The following is a 13,929-nucleotide window of genomic DNA, read 5'->3' on the forward strand; positions in this document are numbered from 1 at the left end:
GGAGGGAACGTTCTTCATTCCAAAATCATTATCTCTTATATTTTCTTCCTGGGAGTTTTGCTTTTTACATTTAGGATTTACTCTACCTGGAACTGACTACTGTGTATGATATAAAGAATGGGATCCAATTTTCCACCACACAGATAACTCAAATTGCCACATCACACCTGCTAGTGAACAGTTCATCCTTTTTAAAATGCTACTCTATCATCTATTACATTTCTTTTTTTTTTTTTTAAAGATTTTATTTATTTATTTGACAGAGATAGAGACAGCCAGCTAGAGAGGGAACACAAGCAGGGGGCGTGGGAGAGGATGAAGCAGGCTCATAGCAGAGAAGCCTGATGTGGGGCTCGATCCCATAACGCCAGGATCACGCCCTGAGCCGAAAGCAGACGCTTAACCGCTGTGCCACCCAGGCGCCCCCCATCTATTACATTTCTATATATAGGCTGGTCTCTTTCTGGATGGTTTATTCTGTACCACTGGTCTATTTATCTTTGCAACTATACTGCAGGATTATTATAGCTACCAAATAAGTTTTTTTTATCTGGTAGGACAAGTCTTTCTACCCTGTCCTTTCTTTTCTTTTAAAAGATTTTATTTTTTTGTCAGAGAGATAGAGATAGAGAGAGCACAAGCAGGGGGAGCAGCAGGCAGAGGGAGAAGCAAACTTCCTTCTAAGCAGGGAGCCTGACATGGTACTTGATCCCAGGACTCTGGGATCATGACCTGAGCTGAAGGCAGACGCTTAACCAACTGATCCACCCAGGCGTCCCTCTACCCTGTCTTTTAAATGTAAACCCTACTATTGCCCTTTTCCATATAAAATTTTTAATCATCTTGTCAAATTCTGCAGAAAGCCCAATGATAATTATTCATGCTATTAGAATTAATTTATGTAATAATATGAGAAAAATTAACACTATTAAGACACTGAGTAGTCCTATACATGAACATGAGATATATTTCTACTTATTTAGGTATTCTTCCATACCTAACACTGTTTTTCAACAAAGGCTTTATAATTTTCTCCAAAAAATCTTAATTTACTAATATTTTTTAAATGTTCTGCAACTGTTAGATATTTAGAAGGCTCTCAAAGCTTTATTATTGACAATCATAATAACCAATCATTTAACGAATAAAATAACTGGCTGAATTTGTAAACAGTTCCTTAAGGTCAAGTCTTAGAAATTTGTCACCTGGAAGTTTTTGACCATAGTACTAAGAGAAGTTAGTGCTCTATTATTAATCTCTAATTTTTCTGAATCGTAGTCTCCAATTTTTTAAAAATTCAGAGCATTCTATTTTACCTCATCATATTAAAAAAGATTCTTTCATATATTACCAGATGTGTCATTAATACAAATACAATTCATGATATAATTTTATAACTCTAAGTGACATGTTTAGAAGGCTAGTCATTAATGACAAACCAGGAAGAAAAAAAAACCAAACTCAATTTTTAAAAAAAAGTTGAATCCCATCTTCCATTGGAATGTTTAAAATCGAGAAATGAATTTATAAAAGGTATGATTTAGTCACTTTAAGTTATATTTGAGTATTGGAGTTTATTTACCAACACTTAGCTAAGCTTCAGTTCTCAAAGTATTGATTTCTTGTCACTAGAGACAAGGCTGCTTCAGGATGATCCCTGAATAGAAGAAAGCTGGGACAGAACAGTTTGGGGCAAGTCTGGAGGTAAATGCAAGAAGGAGCAACACTCAGCGTACTGCTTCACATTGCCTGACTCTCTGCTCTACCTTGTAAAAGAGATCAGTAAGAAGTAAAATAAAGCTATGGCAGCCATTCAGCTCTCCTCTTCTAGCATGCAGTCTGTAGCACCTGAACTTAACCCTCTTTTTTTAATCCTAGGAAGAATTAAGTCCATTCCACTTGTGGAAGCCTCTATTGGCAGCAGCAATTACATTCAAAACAGGAGGTAGAAAAGAGAGAAAACAAAGTTATCTATAAGATTTATGTAAGGAGAGCACAAAAAAAAAAAAATCTGAAAGCAATCCTTAGGAGATGAAAATTTGGCAGGTGTAAACTACTTTTCTTAAAAAAAACTTTTCATCATAAAATAAAACACAGATGTGGGAAGCAACACAAAATATTATTTGTATTAACAAAATAAGTGTCATACCTTCAGAATGGGCTCTGTAGAGGGGCGGGGAAGGTAAAATGATTCCTTCTTTTCACTTTGAATAGTAATTTTCATTTTTTTACCATAAGCTTATATTAGTTTTTATAGTAATAACTTTTTAAAGACTAACTAAAGATAAACAAATCCATTTGAATAAAAAGTAGATTCAAGTCACAAAATTTATCAATTTTTTTAATGGTCTGAAGTCACATAACTCTGGTCTACTTAGGAGCTGAGTCATGTCTAGACATTCAATTCTAAGTAAATCAGATGCCCAGCACAGTAACTGAAACATTCTAGGATATTCAATAAAAATGTTCTGTTCAATAAAAATGCCTTTTACTTTTAAATAATAATAAAAATAATATTTATTCGTGTTACATCTCACAGAGAAGGGAAAAGGCCATTAAGAGTTTAATTTAATTGTAATATGGCCTTTTAAATAAATGAACTTTCATTATTAACAGGCTAATATTCCAAAAGGGAGTACGGTACACCATTTACAAGGCTCAGAACTCACTTACCTGGTGTGGCCTAAAGATTCTCGCCATATTGGTAGCATCACAACAGGTTTGACTGCACACTCCAAAATCGCTAAAGCCAGGGCAAATTCTCTGGGTTTGCTACACATCTGAACTGCTTTGATCCAATTTGCCCTGTATTTCAGGAGGGAAAAAAAGTTATTTCACTTGTTGGTCTTAAAAGCACAAGAGCTGTAATTTCTGATCTTATAGGGCATACGTTTCTAGGCTAAGCAGGTTTAAATATACTGCTACTGGAAGTTCCTACCTCACAGAATCATAGATTTTTAAATTTTTATTTATTTATTTTGGTGCAAAATAGTGATTTCATTAAAGCATGGGGACAGGACCTGTGAATCACAGATTTTTTTTTTTTTTAAGATTTTATTTATTTATTTGACAGAGAGAGACAGCCAGCGAGAGAGGGAACACAAGCAGGGGGAGTGGGAGAGGAAGAAGCAGGCTCCTAGCTGAGAAGCCTAATGTGGGTCTTGATCCCAGAACACTGGGATCACGCCCTGAGCAGAAGGCAGATGCTTAACGACTGCGCCACCCAGGCGCCCCCGAATCACAGATTTTTAACACTAGAAGGAATCCCAGAGATCGATTAGTCTTCCAACTCCTTAAACCTTCTACAGTGTTCTGGAACTTTGAGTGGCCTCCTCTGGACTCCAGAGGAGTCTTCCAAATGCTAATGCTAGTCCAGTAACTTAGAAGGATACTCACATCCCTAATGTGCTCAGTGTCTTGCTAACTAATTCACTGGTAATGCGTTTCAAGTGAGCACGTGCAATAATCGTTTCGTAAATTTTTAGTATATTCACAGAAATAAATGAACCTTAGTTTCCTTTACCTGTGTGAAGCCCAATTTGGATGAAGAAAGGATGAAGGGATATTGTTTTCTAGTTGGGTGATAGTCAATCTTAGAGTAGATATGGTAAGAACTTTGGACCCATGGACAGAACCATTCCATTTGAACTCTCCTGCTGGAGTCAGACAGAATTTATGTGCAAGATGTCTTCTCTTATCATGATCTTCTCTGTGCTGGTGCTTATTCAAAGCAAATGAATTGGTGGAGTACTGATTGTGGTAGACACGATACTTCCCTTCTTGACCCAACTTAAAATAATTGTTGATATTTCCTTTCATGACCACTTCCTTTTTGGTGCTCAACCGTGAAATTTCTCCTTGAGAGTTAACTACCAGTACCTGACCAAGAAAATAAAAAGACTGATTATTCATATCAAATATGTAAACTTAATCAACAATCTGTAATTTATCATTCAAAATAAAGTTCAGGTATATCTTACGACTGAACTTTTGAAATTTATAAGCAAAGTTAAAAGCTAAACATAATTGTTTATAATTAAACAACCAAGATCTTCCCATAAAAAGAACCTCTAAGTGCTTATTGTATGTCAGACTTTATGAAGTATTTTCATGTATCTCAAATATACACACAAAACCACATGTGTACATCATTCACCAACCATTACTTTAAGCTTATGATATATACGGTAGGGAAAATGGAAGGCATTACACGTACTATTCCCCAAAAAATATATTCCTAAAAATATCTTTTTTTCTGCTCCTTTTATCATTCCAGCTGTAGTATGAGAGCCCATGGATACTTTAAAAGCCTGTTTTCCAACAGCTGATCCCAATCCTTTAGTGAACCGTGAGATTAATAGTGGATTTTTTTCAGCGTAAAACAAAAACACACAAAATATATAACACAATCAACTAGACTAGAAAAGAAAATACCAGAGTGCTTCCCACATGGTGAGGTAAAATACTATTTCAGGAAACTTCTGAATGTGTGTACCGGAATGCTATGAAAAATGTCATACTGAGGGTCAGAGTGAAAAAACAGCTTCGAAGTTATTGCTTTAAAGAAATTCCTATGTTTAGAAAAGAACACTATATATTCTTGCATATCTACCTTGCAAATAATTCTTAAATATGGAAGACACAGTTGTGGCCTTGTACTGCCACCCTAGCTAGCTGGGGGACAGAAACACTAAGTACTAGCTGAGGCACCAGGCTGGCTCAGTCAGTAAAGTGTATGACTCTTGATCTTTGGGTTGTGAGTTTGAGCCCCACACTGGGTACAGAGATTACTTCTTAAGAAATAAAAAATAAAACTACTAGAAGCACCTGGGTGGCTCAGTCGGGTAAGTGTCCAACTCTTGACTTCAGCTCAGGTCATGATCTCAGGGTTGTGAGATCGAGCCCCTCATTAGGTTCCCTACTCAGTGGGGAGTCTGCTTGAGATGCTCTCTCTCCCTATCCCCTGAGCCCCCATGTGTGTATCTCTCTGAAATAATAAATAAATCTTAAAAGTGGGGGGAGATGCCTGGGTGGCTCAGTCGTTTCAGTGCCTGCCTTTGGCTCAGGTTATGAACTCAGGGTCCTGGGATCAAGCCCCGCATCAGGCTCCCTTCTCAGCAGGGAGTCTGCTTCTCCCTCTCCCTCTGCCCCTCCTCCCCGCTCGTGCTCTTTAATAAATAAAATCTTAAAAAAAAATTCTTACAGCTAGAACTGAGCATTAAATCACCTATAACTCTTTACTAGCCCACAAACAGCGTACTCTTTACCGTATGTGAAAAAGAAGCCTCTACCTCTTTAGAATCATATACAATAAAACTAACTATATAGTAAGAAAGTATACCACCCAATTATAGCATTTCCCCACATGAACTGAAATTTGGGTATACAACTGTACTTATTGTATAAAATATGTCTTATATGTATTATAGACCTAATCACTTTTAACCTGCTACCCACTACACTCTTGGAAGTAGAAAAATACAATTCAAGAGTAGGTCCACACTTCCTGCCCCTATTTTTCAGGTCTGATAAATAAAATTATTTCACATTCCAGAGATTTTTTGTTTTAAACAGAAAGAACATACCTCTTTGCCCTCCTTAAATAATTTATTTGCTTCATGGGCTGCAGCTGCCACCTGTTGGCTCTTCAGCTGGCTAAGTTTGCTGTCTGGATTCCGTAATCTGGTGATAATTCGAGTTGACCCAGATGCCCCTCTTCCTGCTCCAGGAGACTCACTTATTTCCCCATTAGACTTCTCTGATTTGAAATCACCTGTTATCAGATGAAAAGCCAAAAGTAATTGCTAACAGTAAGTTATTTATAACAACACCTTATTTATCCAAAACTCTTATCTGATGCACATCTAAGATCCAGAAAGTAAACAAAAAGTCCTTGAATAGCCAAAGCAAACATATTAATTCTTAAAGGTTTTACTTAAGAGAACTTTACTGTGAGTCAGTTATTATTGTACAGAAAATTCAAACATGCCAAGTTATCTGTTTCAAAGCTCATCTACTAGAAAACATGAAGGGCTATTACAAATCTATAAGCAACAAACATCGTAGCTCAAAATGCACACTAATAAAACACTGCCTTATATATTCAATATGGTTCCTGTACAAAAAGTAAAGGGGTATAATTAATTTTAGAAAGATTTCCATTGAAATTATTTAAATACCTAATGGTTTAAAGTTTATAAATACCAAGTGAATTTTCACCTAAGGAACCTAGAATTATCTGTGTATGCAAATAATTATACATGTGAAATCAACTAAATTAGTTTTTTTACTATAATAAAGGCCTCTCACATTTTCATAACAACTTAATTTTTTAAAGTGACAGACTGCACCACCAAGGGACAATTAATGCTTTGCCATGAATCTCACTTTGGCTGAAAATTTCCCTACATTTTAAAAACTATCATATCACTATCCAATTTCCATTGGCCAGATAGTTGAACAAGATTTCTCTCTCTGTTTAATTTAAAGCTCTTTAAAATGAAGAACAGTGTGTCACTGGCAAATGAATGGCCAAACAGAAAATTTCTTATATATTATAAAGATGGCATTTTGAGTAGAGAAAAAAATTAGTCTGGGAAAACTGGCTATTCTGAAAAATATAAAAGACAATTTAGGAAACATTTCTTAATTTTATCTGACCAACACCCTTTCTTTCCTTTGGGAAGATGCTTTTTCCCCACTTCAATCATGATTCAGCGAGGGCTACAAATCCTACCATACTGGGTGAACCACCTCATCCAGCTTAGCCATCACCACCTGGCCACAGTGACTGTCCTAGATCTGGCTATGTGGCCCAAGCCATTCAGCATACTACTCTAATTTTTAAATTCTGGAGATGGATAAAGAGTCTTTTTCTTTTTTTTTTTTTAAGTTTATTATTTATTTAAGTAATCTCTACACCCAACACAGGGCTTGAACTCACAAACCCGAGACCAAGGGTTGTATGTTCTTCCAATTGGGCCAGCCAGGCGCCCCAGTTGTGCTTTTTGTGTTAGTGAACAAAAAGAGTATAAATTAGAGGCTGTCCACTTTTTATCCCACAACACGGAAAAAACTTTTAATAATACGAGACAATAAGCTCATCATGGGGGCAGGCGGGAGGTAGGGGGAAAGTGGAGATAAGAGGAAGACCCGCAATAACCTCATTTGGTGCCCAGGGTCCAATAATGCACTACCTCTAGACTTGCCAATTGCATGACCCAATTAAATTCCCTTTTTATTTTAAGCAAGTCTGGTGGAATTCTGTCACTTACAACCAAAAAATTCTAAATAATCCAGAGTATTTTAAGATTTTTGACCCAATATATGGCACTGACTCAATCAAGATGGGTAAGGGATATTGGGTGTTTTTCCATCCCAGGCTGGAAAGCTAGAAACCTGCAATGTGTGACAGCAAAGCAGTTAATCAAACTATCAACAATTTTCTCTTGGGTCTCAGACCATGAGCCTACCCACGATGAAGTTTTATGCCAAGATACTGAACTATGGTGGCTACTTCCTGGGACCATCTATACGGGCCTACAATAAAGACTTTTTAGACAGCATCTGATCTAAGCTGGACTTCCTAAAAGCAGAAAGGGAAGGGGCAACGCTTTTTAAATGCCCTTCAATTTAGAGCCAACGATCCAATACAGCTGAGAGTCAATCCTTTGACACTTGCTAAGGTGTTTTTTTTTTTAAGTTTATTTATTTAAGTACTCTCTACTCTCAACATGGGGCTCCAACTCATTACCCAGAGCTCGAGAGTCAAGAGTCGAATGCTCTTCCGTATGCTCTTCCGTATGCTCTGCCGTCAGGCAACCTGACACTTGCTAACTTTAATAAAATAAGGGAAAGGAGGCAGCAAATTCATCCCTAGGGGTAAGACCTGAAAGGGCTGAGGAAGAGAACAAGGCTTATCTAACATCCCCTGCCCAAAGGCCACATTCCTCCTCTTTTAAAGGAGTGACTCACTGCCATTCAGCCTGGAGGCAGAGTATAAACAGAGCCGCTTTACCCCAGCCTCTCAAGCTCACTGTTTAAGGGTGGCAGGAGGCAGAATTCTGCCTAGGCAGGACTTCATCCACCTGAAGGCTAGGGAATTGGGTCTGCAAAGCAGACGACAGAGCCAGTAGAGGGCCTTTACCTTCAGAGCCACCGAGCAGAGTTTCTGGGTATTGGGTACCCAGGCAATCTATGAGGGAATGCTACTGCCAGATCCCCAGCAACCCATCCCTGACAACAGCCAGAAGGAACTAGGCTGCTAAAGCAGAATGGCCTCCAGAAGGGGGATCTTCCCATATAGTTCTCACGTTTCATCCACAGCCATCCTCCCAAAAACCAAGGGCAGCCAGGCGTTATCAAAGAACACCCTCCACTATCAGGACAACACAAGTGTGACAGGCAGTTAAATTCATAATTTGGCTCATGGATTGTGAGATTGAAAGAAGCTATATCCAGACCTGATCAAAAATAATATACAACACACAGACGTTGTAAATAAAGTTACAACTACCAGAGGTAATTTTGGGAAGTTTCTGAAAAAAAATCTTCAGTTGTGGGTGAGATCTTTGCATTGTGTTAGGCAGAAGCATTTTTGAATTTGAATAAATAGGTTTGTGCTCAGCTACCAAAGGGTGTAACTGTGGGGATATTTGTTTCCTATCTTTGCAACATTCCTCTTTCTTTGGAAAACCATTCCTACCCCACTCCAATCATACACTTTTGCTGGAGCCATCAATTATAATACCTTGCCTGCCCTGGCCACAGGGGTGGGAACAATATGTCCAAGATAGGCCACTCAAATTCCTTCCTCAAGGACTTTTGATTTGGAGCAGGAGTAGGGGCCTTGCCTTTGGGTCACAGACCTTGGAAAGATATGAATACAAACCGCTGATGCCATCTTCCCTGCCACTTGGAAAAAGCCTGTCTGTATTAGGAGAGAATGAAGTTAACACACAAACATATGCACATCAAAAGGTGGAGAGAGAGAGAGAGAGAGAGAGAGAGAGAGAGAGAGAGAGAGAGGAAGACAGAAAAGCTTTGATACCTGGGACTCCAGTTATGCCTGATGATGGTTTGGACTTCCCAATTACATGAGCTAGTTAAATTTCCCTTTTCACTTAAGCTAGTTTAAGCTGGTTTGGCAGCTTGCAACTGAAAACAAGTTCTAATTAAAACAGATCTCCATCTCCTACCATACACAAAATTATACAGGATTAAAAACAAAGTTACAGAAGTATTATGTGAAATTACTGTAAAACATGTGTATATGCTTGGGATAGGATCTTCCTTAGGTAAGACACAAAATCCAGACAAACCCGAAAGAAAAAGATTAATAAATTTAACTATATAAAAATTTCTGTATAACAAGATAACAGGAAGAGGTAAAACAAGTGATGACTGTATAAGTATATACATAAAATCCAAGATAACAGCCATAATACATAAAGCATTCCTAAGACTCATTATGAAAAACTATCAAAATGCAATAGGAAAAAATGAGCAAAAGATATGATTAAGCAATTCACTGAAAGTTCAACAAACACATAAAGAGAAACTAAACCATATTAGTAAGCAGAGATATGCAAATTTTTAAACGAAATACTTTTCATCATTAGCAAAAAAGAGACTGATGATGAATTTAGGTGAGAGTACGAAAAAATACATATGTATGTAAATTATTGGTATAAATCCCTTTTAAAGTACAACTAAGCAGCAGTCATCACTATTTTAAAAATGTACCTACCATTTGACCCAGCAATTCCACCTACTGGTTCTATACTGCCAGAAATACTTGCGTAAGTACACAGAGATATATGCTGAGGATGTTATTAAAAAAAAAAAAAAAAAAAGCACCACTATTTGTGATAATAAGAAAAACTGTTAACAGCCTGTATGTCCACTAACAGAGAAATAGTAAATGAGTTACTGTTTATCCATACTATGGAGTACCATGCAGCAGTTGGGAAAAAAAAAAAAAAAAAAAAGAATGAACTCTATTTATATAATGAAAAGATCCCCTACATGTACTACTGAGTGAAAAAAAGCAAGATGCAGAACAATGCATGCAGAATGATTCCATTTATGTAAAAAAATAATAATAATTAAAAAAAACCTTTTGGTAAACATACATACATTAATGTAACCACATGGAGAAAGACAGAAAATGTTACACACCAAATTGTTGACGGTGGTTACCTCTGGGGAGGGTACCCAAAAAGATTTATTTTTTCCTGTGTGCTTTTGCATTTTTTTTAAATAAAAACAATGACAAGTGCTACTTGTGTTCAAAAAAAGAAAAAAAAAGGAAAAAAAGAAGAAAATCTAAGTCTTCCCACCCCATCAAACTTTTATTTAAAAAATTAAAAAATTTAAAAAATTAAAAAGCTCGCTTTAATGGATGAAGTGTATTCTTACCTATCTCTTCTTGAATAGAGACAGGTGTATGAGACTCTCTTTCTCCATTTTCAGGCTCATCAGCTGCCTTAGCAGATTCACTCTGGGAAGAATCTAGTTCACTGCTGCTGTTACTGTTTTCCAGATTAGGCTGGATGGAGGTAGTGGTAGCACTAGTGTTACTGCTGTCACATGTCTTGTTAGGTTCTTCTAGAAAAATAGAATATCTGATTTTTAGATTAGAAGTCACATGAAAAGTAACTACTTTGTCAGAAAAGACATTTAATTGTTTGAGGACTGCATTACAAAGCTAGAGTTAGAAAGAAAAGCTGCTTATGTATGAAGAATGCAATATCTGAGATCTATAAGCAACACCCTATGAGTTATTTTTGAAGGCTCTCAGCCTACTAACTCAGACTCTTATTATCTTAGTCTCTAGTACAAGGCAGACAGTCTTTCAGATACCCCAGAGCTGAAGAAGAATACAGTGATGTAACTACCCCACAAAACTTAGAACTGGTTTTGAGATAATCCTTCAGAATCTGAAATTTATACTCTTACTTTTCAAAAAAGCAGTCAAACAGGATTAGAAACAGCATTAAACTAGATTATTTATCTCTAAGATTTTCTGCTTGAATTCTGTGCTCCCAAATTAACTAGAAGGTAATGCTGAAGTCATTGTAAATTTTAACACAATTTAATAGTTATCACTAAGAATACTATTCCTAAAATTATATCAAAATGAACACTACCATGAACTGAAAGCCTAGGTCTTTCCATGGTAGTTCAGAAATTAAGAGCCTCCTTCCTTCTGTATTTCATTTTGTCACTAAGATATTCTTCAAATAGTTAAAAAGTGGTTGGCGGTATATCACAAAAGCTACCCCTAATGTATAACGAGCTCCTATTATTCTTTTAAGAAAAAAATCTCAACAACCTGATAGAAAAATGAAAAAATCTGTAAGCAGTCACAAAAAAAATGAAAACGGCGTTTAAGCATTTGGGAAAATGCTCACTTAATTCAAACTAAAAGAAATGCAAAATAAAACTATATGGAGCTATCCAGCTATTTGGTTGGCAAAAATCCAAGACTCACAATACATTCAAGTAAAGAGGCAGTTTGTTAATAGGCACTCCCACACAATACAGCAGGAGTGAAAAATGGGGCAAAGTGGATAAAAAGGAACTGACAATATCTACACATGCACTCTTAACCTACCAATCCCATGCCCTGAAATCTATTCCAAAATACACTGGTTAAAATACTAAATTACTTATTTACAGAGCTATGCATTGCAGCATTATTTTTAATGGCCAAAGACCGAGACAAAATGTCCATCGATGGGGCACTGACTGAATAAAAGGTGATACACACAATGAAATATCATGTACCATAACAAGGACTGGGGAAATCACCAGATCCACACATGAATGATTAAATGTAAAAAGAAAAGTGCAGAACAGTAGTTACAGTATGCTAACTTCTGTGTAAGAAGGGGAGAGAAAAATAACTTTATAGGGAGATTTTGCCTTTATTTAAAAAAATTTAAAAACACTGGAAAAATAACCAAAAATTAACAAATGTGGCTACCTATGAGGGAAGGAAAGGAAATGATTACCTAGAGAGGGAAAGGATGGCTGTGAAAACTCTATACAGTTACACAGTTTGATTATGGAATCATGTAAATGTTTTACATTTTTCTAAAAATTAAAGTTAGAAATGCAATCCCTAAAAATTGAAAACTGAAACAAATTAACCTAGTTGTATATCAAGTTGTTGGCATAACCAGACAGAGAAAGAAATTATTTTCAGTGACTTTGGAACACAGTATTTTGACTGTATGTCCTTACTAGAATTAAGGCATAAGGATGAATAAGGAACTATAAAAATCACCTTAAACGCTATTCAGTGGTCTTACTGTCAGCAGTAATATTGGTATTACAAAATTACTCTGATATATAAAATCATTTCTTATTAATGTACACCAAGATGTTAATAAGACATGTATTAATAATATGTTATTATTAATGGACATTCATATCAGGACAAAGCAAATGTGTACTTAAGTTACTACTCTGTTAGGAACTAAAGCTTTCAGTGTAAGGGAAGAGATACAAGTTTAAAACCAAGGGGGGAAAAAAGAAAGGGAAAGAAAAAAGAAGAAGAGAAAGGAAAAAAGAAAACTACATCTAAGTATGCAATCCTCAGTCTGAATCTGAAAGGTCAATATGAACTGATGATCATTTTCTTTTCAAAAATACATACTTCCTAACACCACCCACCAAAAAAGCCTAAAGGCAATGACAGCCCAAGAGCAGTAAATACCTCTGGGCCCAGATTGTGGTCTCTAAATATTCCCCACTAAAAGGAACAAGGACTTCTTGGAGGAATGACTGATTCAAGGTCTGGGGCAGGAAAGATGTAAGATAAGCCTCATACATCTTATTCTGTCAAAAAGCATGGAAGCTCTCTAAGAGTACCAGGGTCATGGAAAAAGGACGCAAATTTTGTCCGGTGCTGGTCAATATAAGCAAATTGATAACTACAACTGACTAAAACAAACTGAATACATAAAGACCCATGAGTTCAAACGGATATTTAAAATGAGAAAGCCACGCCCCTGTATAAAAGTCCATAACTCATGAATCACCACTGAAGGTAACTGGACACCAACTCCTGACTCTGAAAAATAATTCAGCATTTATCCCTGCTCTAACTACATTTCAAAGTATTCAAACAGCCTCAGTTAATGAGGGAAAATTCTTCACAGAATTCCAGTTAAATACAGAAAAAAAGACAAGTAATTGATTCTGAAATGATCATCAATGAATGAGAGGTTAACACGAAACTTTACAATGTCACTACCTGAACTCACTGATCACTTTCAGCATTTATAAAGGCAGACCACAAACAGACATCACGAGCCTTTTGATGCTATATGATATGAAGTACCCAGCACATAGCTTATGGAATATTCTTGCCAAAAACAGTTAAAAATGATTTTAATCAAGATTTTAGAATAAAGAACACTAAGAGAAAGGAAACAGACAAATCCTGAATGTAGGATATCCCATAGCAAGACACACGATTCTTCAACAAGTCAACAGTTATTATATAGAGGAGAAAAGTCAGGGAAGGGGAGAGTACTCTAGACTAAGAGACTCAAGAGATATAAAAATCAACTGTCACATCACATGGACACCTTATTTGGAGTTATTACAAACGCAACAAATGTAAAAAAAAATTTTTTTAAGTGAGGAAATTTTAACTGACAGCACAGATGATATTAAGGAATTGCTATCAATTTCACTAAAATGGCAATGGCACTGTAATTATGTAAGAAAGTATTCATATTTTTTAGAGATTTATGTAAGATTGATATAACATGATGTCTGGGATTTGCTTTAAAATACTGCGGTCGGAAAGAACCCAAAATCATATTGACAAGAAAGGGGATTAAAAAAACAAACAAACTGTGGTATAGTTGCACAGAGGAATATTACAATGCAATTAATATGAAAGAACTCCAG

The 13,929-nt window shown here is 36.3% G+C and overlaps 1 protein-coding gene across 1 annotated transcript in view; it reads right to left on the reverse strand.

Annotated features, from left to right (window-relative positions):
* Positions 1 to 13,929, reverse strand: part of BPTF (bromodomain PHD finger transcription factor) — a 150,130-nt gene that overhangs the window by 67,638 nt on the left and 68,563 nt on the right. The window contains 4 exon segments of the mRNA XM_019805309.2: positions 2,674 to 2,805; positions 3,524 to 3,879; positions 5,586 to 5,773; positions 10,420 to 10,608. Of these exon segments, the coding sequence (XP_019660868.2) occupies positions 2,674 to 2,805; positions 3,524 to 3,879; positions 5,586 to 5,773; positions 10,420 to 10,608 (865 nt within the window).

Source organism: Ailuropoda melanoleuca, chromosome 13 (genome assembly GCF_002007445.2).
Source record: "Ailuropoda melanoleuca isolate Jingjing chromosome 13, ASM200744v2, whole genome shotgun sequence".
Taxonomy (NCBI): Eukaryota; Metazoa; Chordata; class Mammalia; order Carnivora; family Ursidae; genus Ailuropoda; species Ailuropoda melanoleuca.